At 41.2% G+C, this 12,715-nt stretch overlaps 1 protein-coding gene across 1 annotated transcript in view; it reads left to right on the top strand.

Annotated features, from left to right (window-relative positions):
* The first annotated feature begins 801 nt into the window (after positions 1-801).
* Xpr1 (xenotropic and polytropic retrovirus receptor 1) overlaps positions 802-12,715 on the top strand; it is a 133,115-nt gene continuing 121,201 nt past the window's right edge. Inside the window, exon 1 of the mRNA XM_051147614.1 lies at positions 802-1,049. Within this exon, the coding sequence (XP_051003571.1) occupies positions 981-1,049 (69 nt within the window). The 5' untranslated portion in view covers positions 802-980. The remainder of the gene's footprint in view (positions 1,050-12,715) is intronic.

Below are 12,715 nucleotides of genomic sequence, written 5' to 3'. Positions count from 1 at the left end.
CAAAAAACTTTGAGCTACTTATATTATTCAGGGCTCCTTCACTCAGGGTGGAACCTGTGCTTTTGCCTCAAATAAGGCCTGTCACTTTCACACTGAATGTGGTACTTTGCTGTCTGAGTGTATCTTTCCAGAGGTCAGCCTGGATACCGGACTGTCCGGAAGTGGATGCGAATAAGATTCTCTTTCCTTTCAGGCTTGTTTTCCCTCTCAACCCTCGCCCCCAGTCCCAGTCCACTGGATCACAGACTAGTTTCAGTCCTGGTTTGTATCCAGGTGTTTTGGCCTTTCTGATAGTTCTAGGACTAACTAGACAATTATACTAAAATACAGGAACAGCACAAACTTTTTAGCACAGACATTTTCAATTGAATTCAACAAGCATTTATGGAGCACCTCGAGCGTACAACTACAGTTCCTTTAAATACATTTGGCTCTCTTAACTGTTTCAACTACTCAATTTGGATTAGTGCTGATTCATCTTTAAGGGTTTTATGAAGAATCAATATTAAAATGGAAAAAATATTCTCACAGTTCTCTGCAAATATAAGCGTCTTGCGTGGATTATTGTTGCGCCAGTACTTATATTAACTGCAATAACAACAGCGTTGCTTCCCAGGCAGGCTGGAGAAAGCAGCCACGCGGAAGAGGTCAGGGGAGGTGCCTTCACCACGTCCGGCCCAAAGGGGCGGAGCATGAAGGAAAGCCCCTTGAGGCCCCACCTTGCACTCCGCCCCCTCCGTCGGAGCGGCGTAGGCGGTTACCATGGCGATGACGTCTAGAGGGCGGGGCGGGGCGGGGCTATGAAGAGGAGGAGGAAGATGGCGGGAGGGCGGCTCTGAAGAGACCTCGGCGGCGGCGGAGGAGGAGAGAAGCGCAGCTTCGCGCAGCGCCAGGGCCCATGTGGGGAGGAGTCGGAGTCGCTGTTGCCGCCGCCGCCAGTAGCTGCCGGAGCCGGGTGGGAGTGAGGGGAACACGGCAGGATGAAGTTCGCCGAGCACCTCTCCGCGCACATCACTCCCGAGTGGAGGAAGCAGTACATCCAGTATGAGGTACCCGTGGCGTCCGGGTTTGGGGCGGGCGCCGAGGGGCTGCCGTGTCCCCAGCCGCGACCTCCGCCGCCGCCTTGAGCTCCCGGGCCGGAGCGGACTTTGACCCACCGCCGCGGGGAGCCACTGCGGCATCCCGGGCGCTGCTGGTCCCCGGCGGCAGGCCGTCCTTCCCCTCCCCCGCAGCCCTCTGCCGCTGGGGTAACGGATATGCAGGCGGCGGGGAGAGGAAGGGCACAGCCGGGCTGGGGCTGGGGAATGGTTGGTGGGAGGCCGAGCCGCAGGTGCGACGGCGGCCCCGGGTCGCGGCGGTTCGGCGCCACCCCCTCCCCACTCACCCTGATCTCCGGTCCCCACCGCCGGAGATCACCCTCTTGTCAAGGTTAGGTGCTTCTCGCTGCTCACCTCTCGCCTAGGAATCTTCCTCTTGTAAGATAAGCCCCTTGAGCGATTGCCATTCCACCGAGCCCGTCGGCTCATCCCCACTTGCCCACTGTTGACAAAGGCTTTGTAACAGGGTTGAAACTTGGTGAACTGTGTATCACCTAATGCAGTGGTTATAGTTTCCAAACGCGTTGAACCAGTAGTTGTGTTTTGATAAGGAGAGGGTGTCTCAGTCTTTGTACTGATTGCACGAACTATGCAGAATAATCACATCTTTGGATTTTTCACTCTCTTTTGGAATGGAGGGAAGAGGATGGAGGAAAGAGAATTATTGACAATTTCAGGGTTTCTTCTAAGTTTTTGTTAGGGACAAAAAAAAAAAACCCACTGTAATATAAATACTGTACCTTACTTGTGTATTGCACGAGACACGTCCCTTCTTTCCTTTCAGTTTCTTCTTCTTGCACAGCTTTTAGAGGGTATTTAATAGATAGTGTAAGAGACCTTGCATCAATATTGGGAAAAGTAAAGACAGTGAAAACCACTTACATACTTAGAAGGTAAGATGCCTGAAGGGTTTTCAGCCTGAAACAGGTTATTCTCAGAAGCTAGTAGGTCCAGCTCCTGAAGAGAGAGACACAGCGGATCTGTAACCACCAGGAATTCACAACTATGGTATGAACAGAAACAAAGAGTATAAAATCAATAGGAACATGCACACACATACTAGCTAGGCTTTATGAATTCAAATATTTTGGATCTCTTTTTAACCATTATCTAAATTTAGTGATAGGATGTTTAAGCAGCAACAGTCAGTTAATTTATTCATGTGGCCACTAACTGAAGATGGAGAAAGGGTGGAGTTAGTGTAAACACAATCTTGACGATTGTAAAATAAGTTTACTTGTAATATACTGTATTTAATGGCTTATTATTAATACTCTCTTGTCAGCTTCCTTGTAGTCTTCCTTAGCCACACTCTGTAAGAAAAGGGTCTAACATTTCAGGCTGTGGAATTGTTGATTTATTGTTTGTAATAACGTTCAGTCAGTTTTAAAACCTTGGCTAGAATCCAGATGGTGGGTTTCATTGAAAGAAGGCCACTGGCTTTCCATCTTTCTACCATCTTCAGCACCACTGCCAGCTCTTCACAGAGGTTAGGCTGGAGCATGCCAAAGCACGTACTAGTATAAAGTATGGAATGCTTGATTTTTGGTCAAAGTAATCATAGGTGAGTCTTACGATTCGTTTCAAGTATTTCAACATTTGACTATTTTATAGAATTAGCATGGGATATCTTGGACTGGAAAAGGAGGCATAATTCAGTTTAAAAATGCAATTAACCCCTGATTTATAATGTCAGCATTGTGGCTAGAGTAACCACAGTGACCCTGAGCCTCCTCACAGAGGGACAGAATTCCTATGCTTCTGAGTGACTGCAATTATCTTTCTCTCACCAATTATAAATTACTTTTTGAAAGATTCGGTTATTGTAGATAATTGAAATTGGATTCTACAAAGATTCCCCTACTAGTATGTAACTTCTCTTCTTGATAAATTCATTGTTCCATAGGCAAGATGAAAAATACAGTTTTTTTTTTTCCTCCTTTGTAAATTGGAACCATTAAAGACATTTGCATGGGATTGCAGTCTTTTGTGTTGTGGATTATTTCTAAAGATCTGGTGCTATCCCTCTAAACATAGCTTAAAGGTATGAGTAAGAAATTTTGAGGTCTGGAAATGTTAGCTATTTAAAAATGTCAGGGAAGAGACCCCATCTTGAAAAATGTCAGGGGAAAAAAGGTGGCTATATTAAAAAGTTAGCTTTTGCTAGAGAAAAAGACCTTTGCTTAATTTTTTTGTAATATGCATTTTCACATAGTTGAAAATGATGCTCTCTAAAACAGTTAGCAGAACAGACTTGGATTTGTTTTTCAAGCATTGGTGAGGAAATTTTCATGTACTGCCCTTAATTCAAGCCTAGGCTGCCTTCTAGTGCCCTAAACCAACATGAACTGTTCAGCTTCTTTGTTTATGTCAGTTTATTAAGTACTACCTGAATCATGTGGAGCTTTAGATAGAATTGCTTACATCTGTAATTCTACATAATATTTAATTAGCTACAACATTATGGATGCATTGTAAGTATTTCTTGTGTATGTTAGCTGTTAGGCCCTGGAGAGGATGTTTTTGCTCTTGTTTTTTTTTTTTTTTCCAATTTAAAAAAAACAAAACAACAACAACAACAAAAACCATATGTGGCCAAAGCCTTTTAAGGCCCATTCTATTTCCTAAGTGTTTGGTTTAAACTTTTAATTTTTTTATTTCTTGAATTGCTAAAATTATTAATGTAGTAGCACATCAGTATCCTGAAATCATTAGTCTTCACCTGAAAACAGTTGTGGCATTTAGAGGCAGAATAAACACAAAAGAGGAGAATCATGGGGAAGACCATATTCAGGACCTCTAGTCGGTGCTTTGTGAGTAGTTTTGCTAGGAATAACCACAAATGAGCAGAGACCATCTTTGTTTTTAATAACCTGAGTACAAATCTCAGTGTGGAAAATAGAACAATAACTATTCCTAACAGTACTTGCAAAAAAAATTGGAGTCAGTGGTTGTGTATTTTAAAGACCTGTAATAGGTTAATCAAAATCAAGCCAGGCCAGTTTCATCCAACTAGACTGGTATGATCAGTTAATATTTTACATAGTATTTGTAAAAGAAGCAAATATATTTGATGCTGTTGATTGCCGATGTGATTTTTCTCTCCCGAGGGGGCTGTTGGTTGGTATCTCAGGAACTAAGAACGACCTTTTTCAGTGTATACTGTAGTAAGCATAGGATGCTAATACAGTGAGCTCTCCAGTGTTCAGAGATTGGAAGGAAGTGTTTTTGTTTTGTTTTGGTTTTTCCGAGACAGGGTTACTCTGTGTAATCGTGGCTGTCCTAGAATCCCTTTGTAGACTGGGCTGGCCTTGAACTCACAGCAATCCACCTGCCTCTGCCTCCTGAGTGCTGGGATTAAAGGTGTGTGCCACCACACCCAGCCTGGAAAGAAATTTTAAACATTATCTACCTCCTTGGTTTTTCAGGCAAAGAAACTAAGGTGTAGAGTTAAGCCACTTGGCATCATGTAAACGTGTGGGGACACACACACACACGCACACACACACACACACACACACACACACTGCTAGTTTCTTGAGCACTGTATACTTTAATATTGGAAACAGGTCACATTAGCTGTGTGACACTGATGAAGTCACTTCCTCCTCCTGGGCTTTCAGGTTGTTGATCTGCATGTGGTGTTGGAGAACTGAACGTTGATGGTTTCTCCGTAAGCCTCATGTGATCTTCCATTCAACTCTTCATTTCTGTACTTTGTTATAGTTTAATTATGTTTATGAGGAGAGAATATAAGAAACTATTTTAAAATTTAATATAAAATTAATGTTCAAAAATTACCTTTTCAGAAAATGTAATGAAAAGTCAGACATAGTGGTGCACATATTTAATCCCTGCACTTGGAAGGCAGAGGCAGGAGGATCTTTGTGAGTTCAGGTCAGTGTGGTCTTCATGGTGAGTTCCAGGACAGCCAGAACTACATGGTGAGACCTTATCTCAAAACCAAACCAAACCAAAAACCAGAACCCAAAATAAATAAATAATTTAATAAATTTAAAAAAGCTAAATTTCTAAATTGAGATTTTGTTCTGTGACTAGAAAACCCAGTGAAACTGTTTGTTTCCATTGAACCGAGGGCTTTGGGCTTGCTAAGCAAGCCACTGTCCCACTGAGCTACATTGCCAGCATAAGAGTTTTATTTAACTTAAATAAGCAAAAAGTAATGGTCATGACATGGAAAGAACACTGCATAAACTGCACTTCCCTCATTTCCCAAGATAAGGAAGCATTGCCATAGTGTTGTTATGACTTTCTTTTCCAGAGTCCTCCCATGGGAAACTCGTGTTGCAGGCTGCAGTGTCTCAAAGGCACTATGTTGATTAGCTACGGTTCACTTGCCTTGCTGAGACATGTTTGAAATTTCCAGTTTGACCACCCGATGGAGCACAAGCCACACTCTTCCTTTTGGGCCTTCTGCAAATAAAAATACAGTACATGTATTTTAAATAATTCTTGTACATGAGTGTTAGTGAGATGCCTGACATTTACAAACATGGTTTAAATGAGTGAGTAAAAATAGAGACCGGAAGCCATGACTGTTCTTTATTGTCTCTGTAAAGTGTGTTAGGGTGAATACCCTGGTCAGACCATACATGCCCATCCATCCCTGAGGTTGGCTTTGGATCTGCTTTTGGGTGAAGGCCCAGATCATAAGAACCCAAGAGTCTTACTTGACCTGGGGTGACCATGGAAAACTAGTCCTGGCTTCACTCCTCATTTGGGAAGACATTTGCGAGTATGAGTTATACTAGCTGAGGGTTTCAGGTGTATTTGAATTTTAGGCCCCAAACCAGTGTGTTCCAAATTCTGTGGAGTGAGAAATGATAGTGTTAGAACTGTTAGTTTAGTTAATTTTATGCATATGAGAAGGAGGAAATAAAGATTTCCAAATGTATAGTAAATGGATTGGTGGCCTACTCTGCTAAGGAGGGGCTCAGGGTTGTCAATGACTTGCCCACTTCTTTGTTGCTCACTGCCAGCAGGTAGCAGTTAGTGCTTTGTGGGTGCCTAGGTAAATGCTGTGTAAGTCTCAGCTCCATCAGCCCCTCACAAAGTAAATAAGACTTAAAAAGACCCACATAGAGGCGCTGGGGCCCTAGTGCCAGTAACGCAAGCACCGTGAACAATGGCAGCTGACAAAAGGCCACCAAACTGTCTCAGCTGTGACATCAGGGTCACCTTTAAGCCAGGATTTGCATCCTCTGGCATCCACAACTACCTTATATCTCAAGTATGCCTTGTTAAGTTCTGTTTTTGGTTCATATCCATCACAGTTAAGTTTAAAATGTAAACAGTCCTGAGCCTCAGACTAGCCCTTTGAAATACTACGATGCATTATTAGATCAAAATATTCATACAGGAAATGTTTTTAAAAAGCTTTATTTATTAAATGAGGCCTGTACTATTATAAATAACTTAGATCAGAAACAAGGAGCTATTAATCTTCATTGAATATTCATAAATAGAGAATAAATGATCGTGTGTGCGTGTGTGTGTGTGTGTGTGTGTATTGTTCATGTGTACAGGTATGCATCCACATATGTGTACTTGTGTTTAGAAGCCAGAGGTTAACATCAGTTATCTTCTATTGCTTCATCTTACTTATTTTTGAGATGGTCTCAAAATGTGGCTCTAGCTGGTCTAGAACTCACAGAGATCCACCTACCTCTGCTTCAAGAGTGCTGGAATTAATGGCCTGGCTTCTCCTTGTTTGTTTGTTTATATAGTCTCTCTACCTTGCCCTGGCTGTACTGGAACTCACTATGTAGATCAGGCTGGCCTCTCAAGTGCTGAGATTAAAGGTGTGCACCACCAACCCAGCTCCACCTTAATTTTTGAAGACTGGTCTCTCTAAACCCTGGACCTTGTGGATTTGGCTAGACTGGCTGGCCAGAACACCCTAAAGACCACCATGCTTTCCTTGCCCTATGCCCTGGAGTTACACACACATGTTGTCATATCAGGCTTTTACATGGATGTTGGGGATCCAAACTCAGGTCTTCATGATTGTGCAGTGAGCTCTCTATCCACTGTGCCACGTCCCCAGTCCTTAGCCCCAACAAGTGGTCTTTTGAAGATAGAAAGACGGGAGGCAATCACAGGGCAGTCTCTCTCTGTCCTCCTCTCCCTCCCTCCTCCCCCTGACTCTCCTTCCTTCTTCCTCCCTTCCCCCTTCCCAGAAAGGATTTCATGTGTTTCAGGTTGACCTTTACTCTCTTTGTTATCAAGGATGACCTTGAACTTCTGATCTTCGTGCCTCTATCAATGGGATTATAGGCCTGAGCTCCCACTCCCAGTGTATGCCTTACTAGAGATGGACCCAGGGTTTTCACATGAGCTAGATAAGCACTCTTAGCAACTGAGCTGCATCTCTAGCCCCAGAAGTGCGCTTTTTGGGATTTTATTTTAATGCCTTAGAACAATAGTTTTCAAGCTTTTTATCCTCAGACAGTTTGAAACTCTTAAAATTATAGAGGATGCCTGTGTCTACTGCTATACTATATTAGACATTAAAACTGAGGAATATTTAATATACAGTATATAAGTGCATCTTTTACTAGCTACTTGGCTTATAACCACTTCCTACAGCCCAAAACTACTTTTTGTACCTGTGGGAGAAGGAAAAAAAACCCAAAAAACAAAAAACAAATGAGTGATAGGGTTATGAAGGGTTATTTTGTTTTGTTTTGTTTTAGCGTTGGAATTAAAGTCATTTGCCATCATGCCAAGCTCAGAAGTGGCTCCTTTGAGCACAGGACTTCTTTTAGGAAGTTAGGAGATGGCCTGAAAAAGGTGTTCTGTTCTTGCAAAGCATGTGACAGGATGAAAAAGACTTTGTAGGTTGAGGATTTCTTGGTGTCTGCCATCCAGCGAAGGGCCATAGAGAAGAAAAATTTGGCTTCTCTGGATTTCATTGTGTTTAGTTCCCCGCTCTCCTTTGAATGAGCAGAAACATGGTCAGCCTGTCTTAAGAAGAGCAGTTACCCATTGCTGAGTACTTAGGAACTAGATATTGGCTGCTTTAGGTCATGGTAGCATGGTGTACTTGATGAGCTAACCCAGCATGGAGAAGTTAGTCAGTTTGCACAGGCCTAGCCACCTATTAACTTACGGTGCTAGAATTTGAAATCAAGCCTGTCATACTGTGCGCTCTCGGCTTTTGTGAGGGAGTTAAATAGGAACAGTGGGGGTAGTGAACGGCTGTAATAGCAACAGCTGCTGCTTATTGATTGCTTTGTTGATTGACTGATTGAGGGTTTATTATGTCAGGCATTGTGGTAAACACTTCTAAAAGCCGGCTGGTAGGTAGGACTTTACCAGCTATAGGCTGAGCCTGTAAGTAGCTATGTTGGTCCTCCTAGTTACAGGTAGCACAGATGAGACAAGACGAGCCCATGCTCTTAACTCCCATGTGGTATTGCTTCATGAAAATAAATGTTTATACTACATACACACACACACACACACACACACACACACACACACACACACACACACACATGCATGCTACATAATACATACATTCAGGCCTCTTCTGACCTGTTCTTCAGTACCATTGACCTGTTTGTGTAGCCTATTCTATAGCACGGTGAAATAATGTCACTAATAGGTTTGGAAGGTAGTAGAGTCCTCAGGAGGACAGAAGTCACCTGTTAATTATGTTTCCTCAAAGTGATCATACCATTATGAATAAACAGCTAACAAAGCACCGTATGACAAACATAAGATAAGGGAATGTTATGGAACAGAGAAAGGTGAAAGTGGATATAGCTATGGCCTCGTTTGCGGCCGTTGCCTTCAAGGCTTATGTCAGGATGTTAGACCTGTAAGGAACCGTCAAGTTATATTATAGTTCAATTCCCATTTCTGTTCAAGTGAGAATGGACTCATAGAGATTAAGTGATGAAGGTCTCTTGGCTTGGTCAGTGGCTGAGCTAACCATTACCCTGATTTATATTATTAGTTTATAGCACAGGCTCTGTGTGTTAACGCAGAGAACAGTCCCTGAAGCCAGACTGTAGGTTCAAATTGAAGCTCACCAGCTTAGTGCCTTCAGACAAATCACTTGACATTTTTTTCTCTATTAATAAGTGTGTGTGTGTGTGTGTGTGTGTGTGTGTGTGTGTGTGTGTTGTGAGTGCACTTGTGGAGCTCAGAGGACAACTTTTAGGAGTTGGTTGGTTGCCTGTTTCTACCTGGGGATTGAGCTTAACATTGTCAGGCGTCATGGCAAGTGCTTTTAACTGCTGAGCCATCTCCCTAGCCCAAACCACTTGACATTTTTGTGCTTTGGTTTCCTTTTGTGTAAATTAGCAATGGTGATGGTAGGTTTCTTGTAGGACTACAATGAAACTTGTCATTTCCAGTGCTGATTTGTTCAGTTGACATTTCCAGAGTCATTCCAGAGACAGTCTCACTATGTAATGCAGGCTGGCTGTGACATGCTAGGTAAGAACTCCACTACTGAACTACAGTTGTAGCTGGCTTTGAACTCTTGATACTCCAGTCTCAGCCTCCTAAGAAAATGCTGGTATTGAAGATATGTGCATGTGCTTAGCTGTTGAGGATTAAATGGGCTGAACATGAATAGTTCTTAGAACAATGCCTGGCACAAAATAAGAAGGTTATATTAAAATAATTTTTTTGGAAAGAGCTCAAGGTTATGTAGTGCTTGGTTAGCTGTGTTTATAGTAGGGGAATGGAGCCACAAGCTTTATCTGTCTGATGTCAGATGTGGGGTTTTCTAGGAAATGACTGTGTTCATTTGAGCTAATACTTCAGCCCTATATAGTATTTGTTCTAATTAATTGTTCTTAGCTATTTTTGTGTACATTAAGGAAGCCAGGCATAAGCAATGATGTGGCTGCAAAATAAATTAGGTGCGATGGTCATTTGTGACATGCGTTTATTTTTGGCTATCCTGTGTCAAGGTAGTCTTAATTTTTAAATTGAGGTGCAAATCACATGTGCATTGCTAAATGTGTCCAGGTGGTATAAGTGAGCCTCAAGTAGCTGCCTAACTTTAGTTCTTTGCTGTTTTATAGTAGAAACAATATTTTATCTTAAAATTAGTTTTGGAATTGAAAAAGACCTTCTCAATGGCTTTGGTTTTTGAATGGATAAATAGAGGACATACAGGTGATGGCATGGGATCAGTCTTACAAATAGCTGCTGGTAGAGCCTGCTCTAGGAGTGTGGTCTTCTGCTTATGCCTGGCCCTCACTGAGGCTTAGCAAGGCCATATAAATAGTGCCTTTTGTTGTTGTTTTGGCTTAAAAATTCAAGGGTGAATTTTCTTTGTAGGAATTAATAGATGTTCTGTACTGATACATTTATCTGAATCTAATCTATTATATCAAACCAACAACCTAAAAGGTTTTTCTGTATGCTAATTGACTCAGTAAACAATGAGACTCAGATATTAATGACGCTACTTACCTACATAAAATTAACCATTGCCCCATTTATAAGGTATGATCACAAGTAAAAAGCCATTTGATTTAGGAGATAGGTTTGAGTGATTATAGTAAGGCTTGAGGGGTCAGGTAGAAATCAGAGGAAGACTCAAGGTTAAAAACGACTTGCCTGTACCTCCATAACATACCTCTGTTTTGAAGCATAGGTTACAATGTGCCATTTGGACACTATATCTCCTTTCTTCTATAGCCCAAGTTCTTAGCCAAAGTTAGGCAAATGTGTTTAGAGCAGTGGTTCTCAACCTGTGAGTCATGACCCCTTTGGCAAACCTCTGTCTCCAAAAATATTTACATTATGATTCATACCAGTAGCAAAATTACAGTTGTGAAGTAGCAACAAAAATAATTTTATGATTGGGGTCACCACAACATAAGGAGCTATATTAAGGAGCTGTAGCATTAGCAAGGTTGAGAAACACTGGTCTAGAGGGTGTTAGAGTATTTATTAAGCATATTTATTATTCATGAGTGCTCCTCTTCCTTTTAAAAGAACAGTAAAACAATAATGATGATAATAACCATAGCTAATGTTTATTGAGTACTCTGGTTTGCCAGGCATTTTACATTTAATCCTTATTATCCAAAGTAGGCTGTATTATTTCTGTTAGGAGAAAACATCAAATTTTATGCTGAGTAGGTTGACCAAGGTAGCATAGCTACAAAGTGCTTAGTGCTAGAAAGCAAAAGCAGGTGTGTTTTATTTTAGAGGCTAGGTTCCTAACATGGTGATACACACTTGGGATCATGTGGGTGTCATTGAACACTAACTAGTCTTTACCTCTGAGGAGTTTTTTTTAACTTACATGGTCTTCTAAATATACACATATGTAAGTATACATATACATAATACATATACATAAGTATATATATACTTATATACACATATATACACATATAAACACATAAGTATTATATTTAAGTATTATATATATAAACACATATAAAGATTATGTGTAAACATATGTACATATTTGCATATATAATTTTATTACAGAAGAATGGCCAGTTGCTTTTCTCATAGAGAGCAAAGGCATTCCATTAGAAAGTTGTATAGTGGTATTATTTCAGTAGGCTACAAGAGATTGAGCATAATTTTATTATACAGTTAAGAGGGGAAAGGACACTAGAGCAGTGTAGGCAGAAAGAATGAAGTTGAACAGTGGCATTGGTGGGAATATCCAGATGTACATAATGGAATTTGATTTTAGTAGATACATTCGACAGTTTTTGTTGTTGTTGTTTGTTGTTTGTTTTTCGAGATAGGGTCTCTCTGTGTAGCCTTGGCTGTCCTGGACTGGCTTTGTAGACCAGCTGGCCTTGAACTCACAGCGATCCGCCTGCCTCTGCACATTTGACAATTTATAGAAAGGATCTTGGGAGGAATTAAAGGGCCTAGAACGCTTTGTGAAAACACTAAGATATTTTCCTGGATGTGAATTGTAAATATTTATTTACATACTGACAGGATCCTAGTAAGTAGGCCAGAGTTGCCATTCTCCTGCCTCAGCCTCCTAAGTGCTGTGATGATAAGCATGTATTACCATTCTTGGCCTGTACAAGATTTTAAAGGGGTAACACAAAGTGATTGTGTGTGATTTTTTGTGTGTGTGTGTGTGTGTGTGTGTGTGTGTGTGTGTGCGTGTGTGTGTGTGTGCATGTGTGTGTGATTTATATCTTAGACGATGCTTTATATAAATTATGATCAAAGATAGGAAAACTAAGTAGTATAGTAAAAAAATGTTGAAGACTTGAATCAATGCTTTCTTTAATCAGTTTTATATGTAGTCCACATCTTAAATGAAACCGGGGTGTGTTAAAATTAATGCCATATCGTTTTCCAGTTGGTCTATAGTGTTTTAGTCTTAGAAGTCGATGGGACAATGATGTGTGCTGTCAGTAGTGGCTGTTCAGATCTGACGTTATCATGTAACACTGGCCAGATGCTTGCTGTGTCTCAGGCAGTAGATACTGTCCATCTAGCGTCTAGCTCACTGCCTGTCACATTTAACTGCTCCTGTGCTCCTTGAATGAGTTATTTATGATCTTGACAGCAGGCTTGTTGACATAATAGGTGTTTGTCCTAATTTTGAAGAAAGATAATTTCATACTTTAGGTGTACAG

The sequence above is a fragment of the Acomys russatus genome, chromosome 6, assembly GCF_903995435.1.
Source record: "Acomys russatus chromosome 6, mAcoRus1.1, whole genome shotgun sequence".
NCBI classification, from domain to species: domain Eukaryota; kingdom Metazoa; phylum Chordata; class Mammalia; order Rodentia; family Muridae; genus Acomys; species Acomys russatus.
The sequence above is the reverse complement of the archived record's forward strand: the minus strand, read 5'-3'. Positions and strand labels throughout refer to the sequence as shown.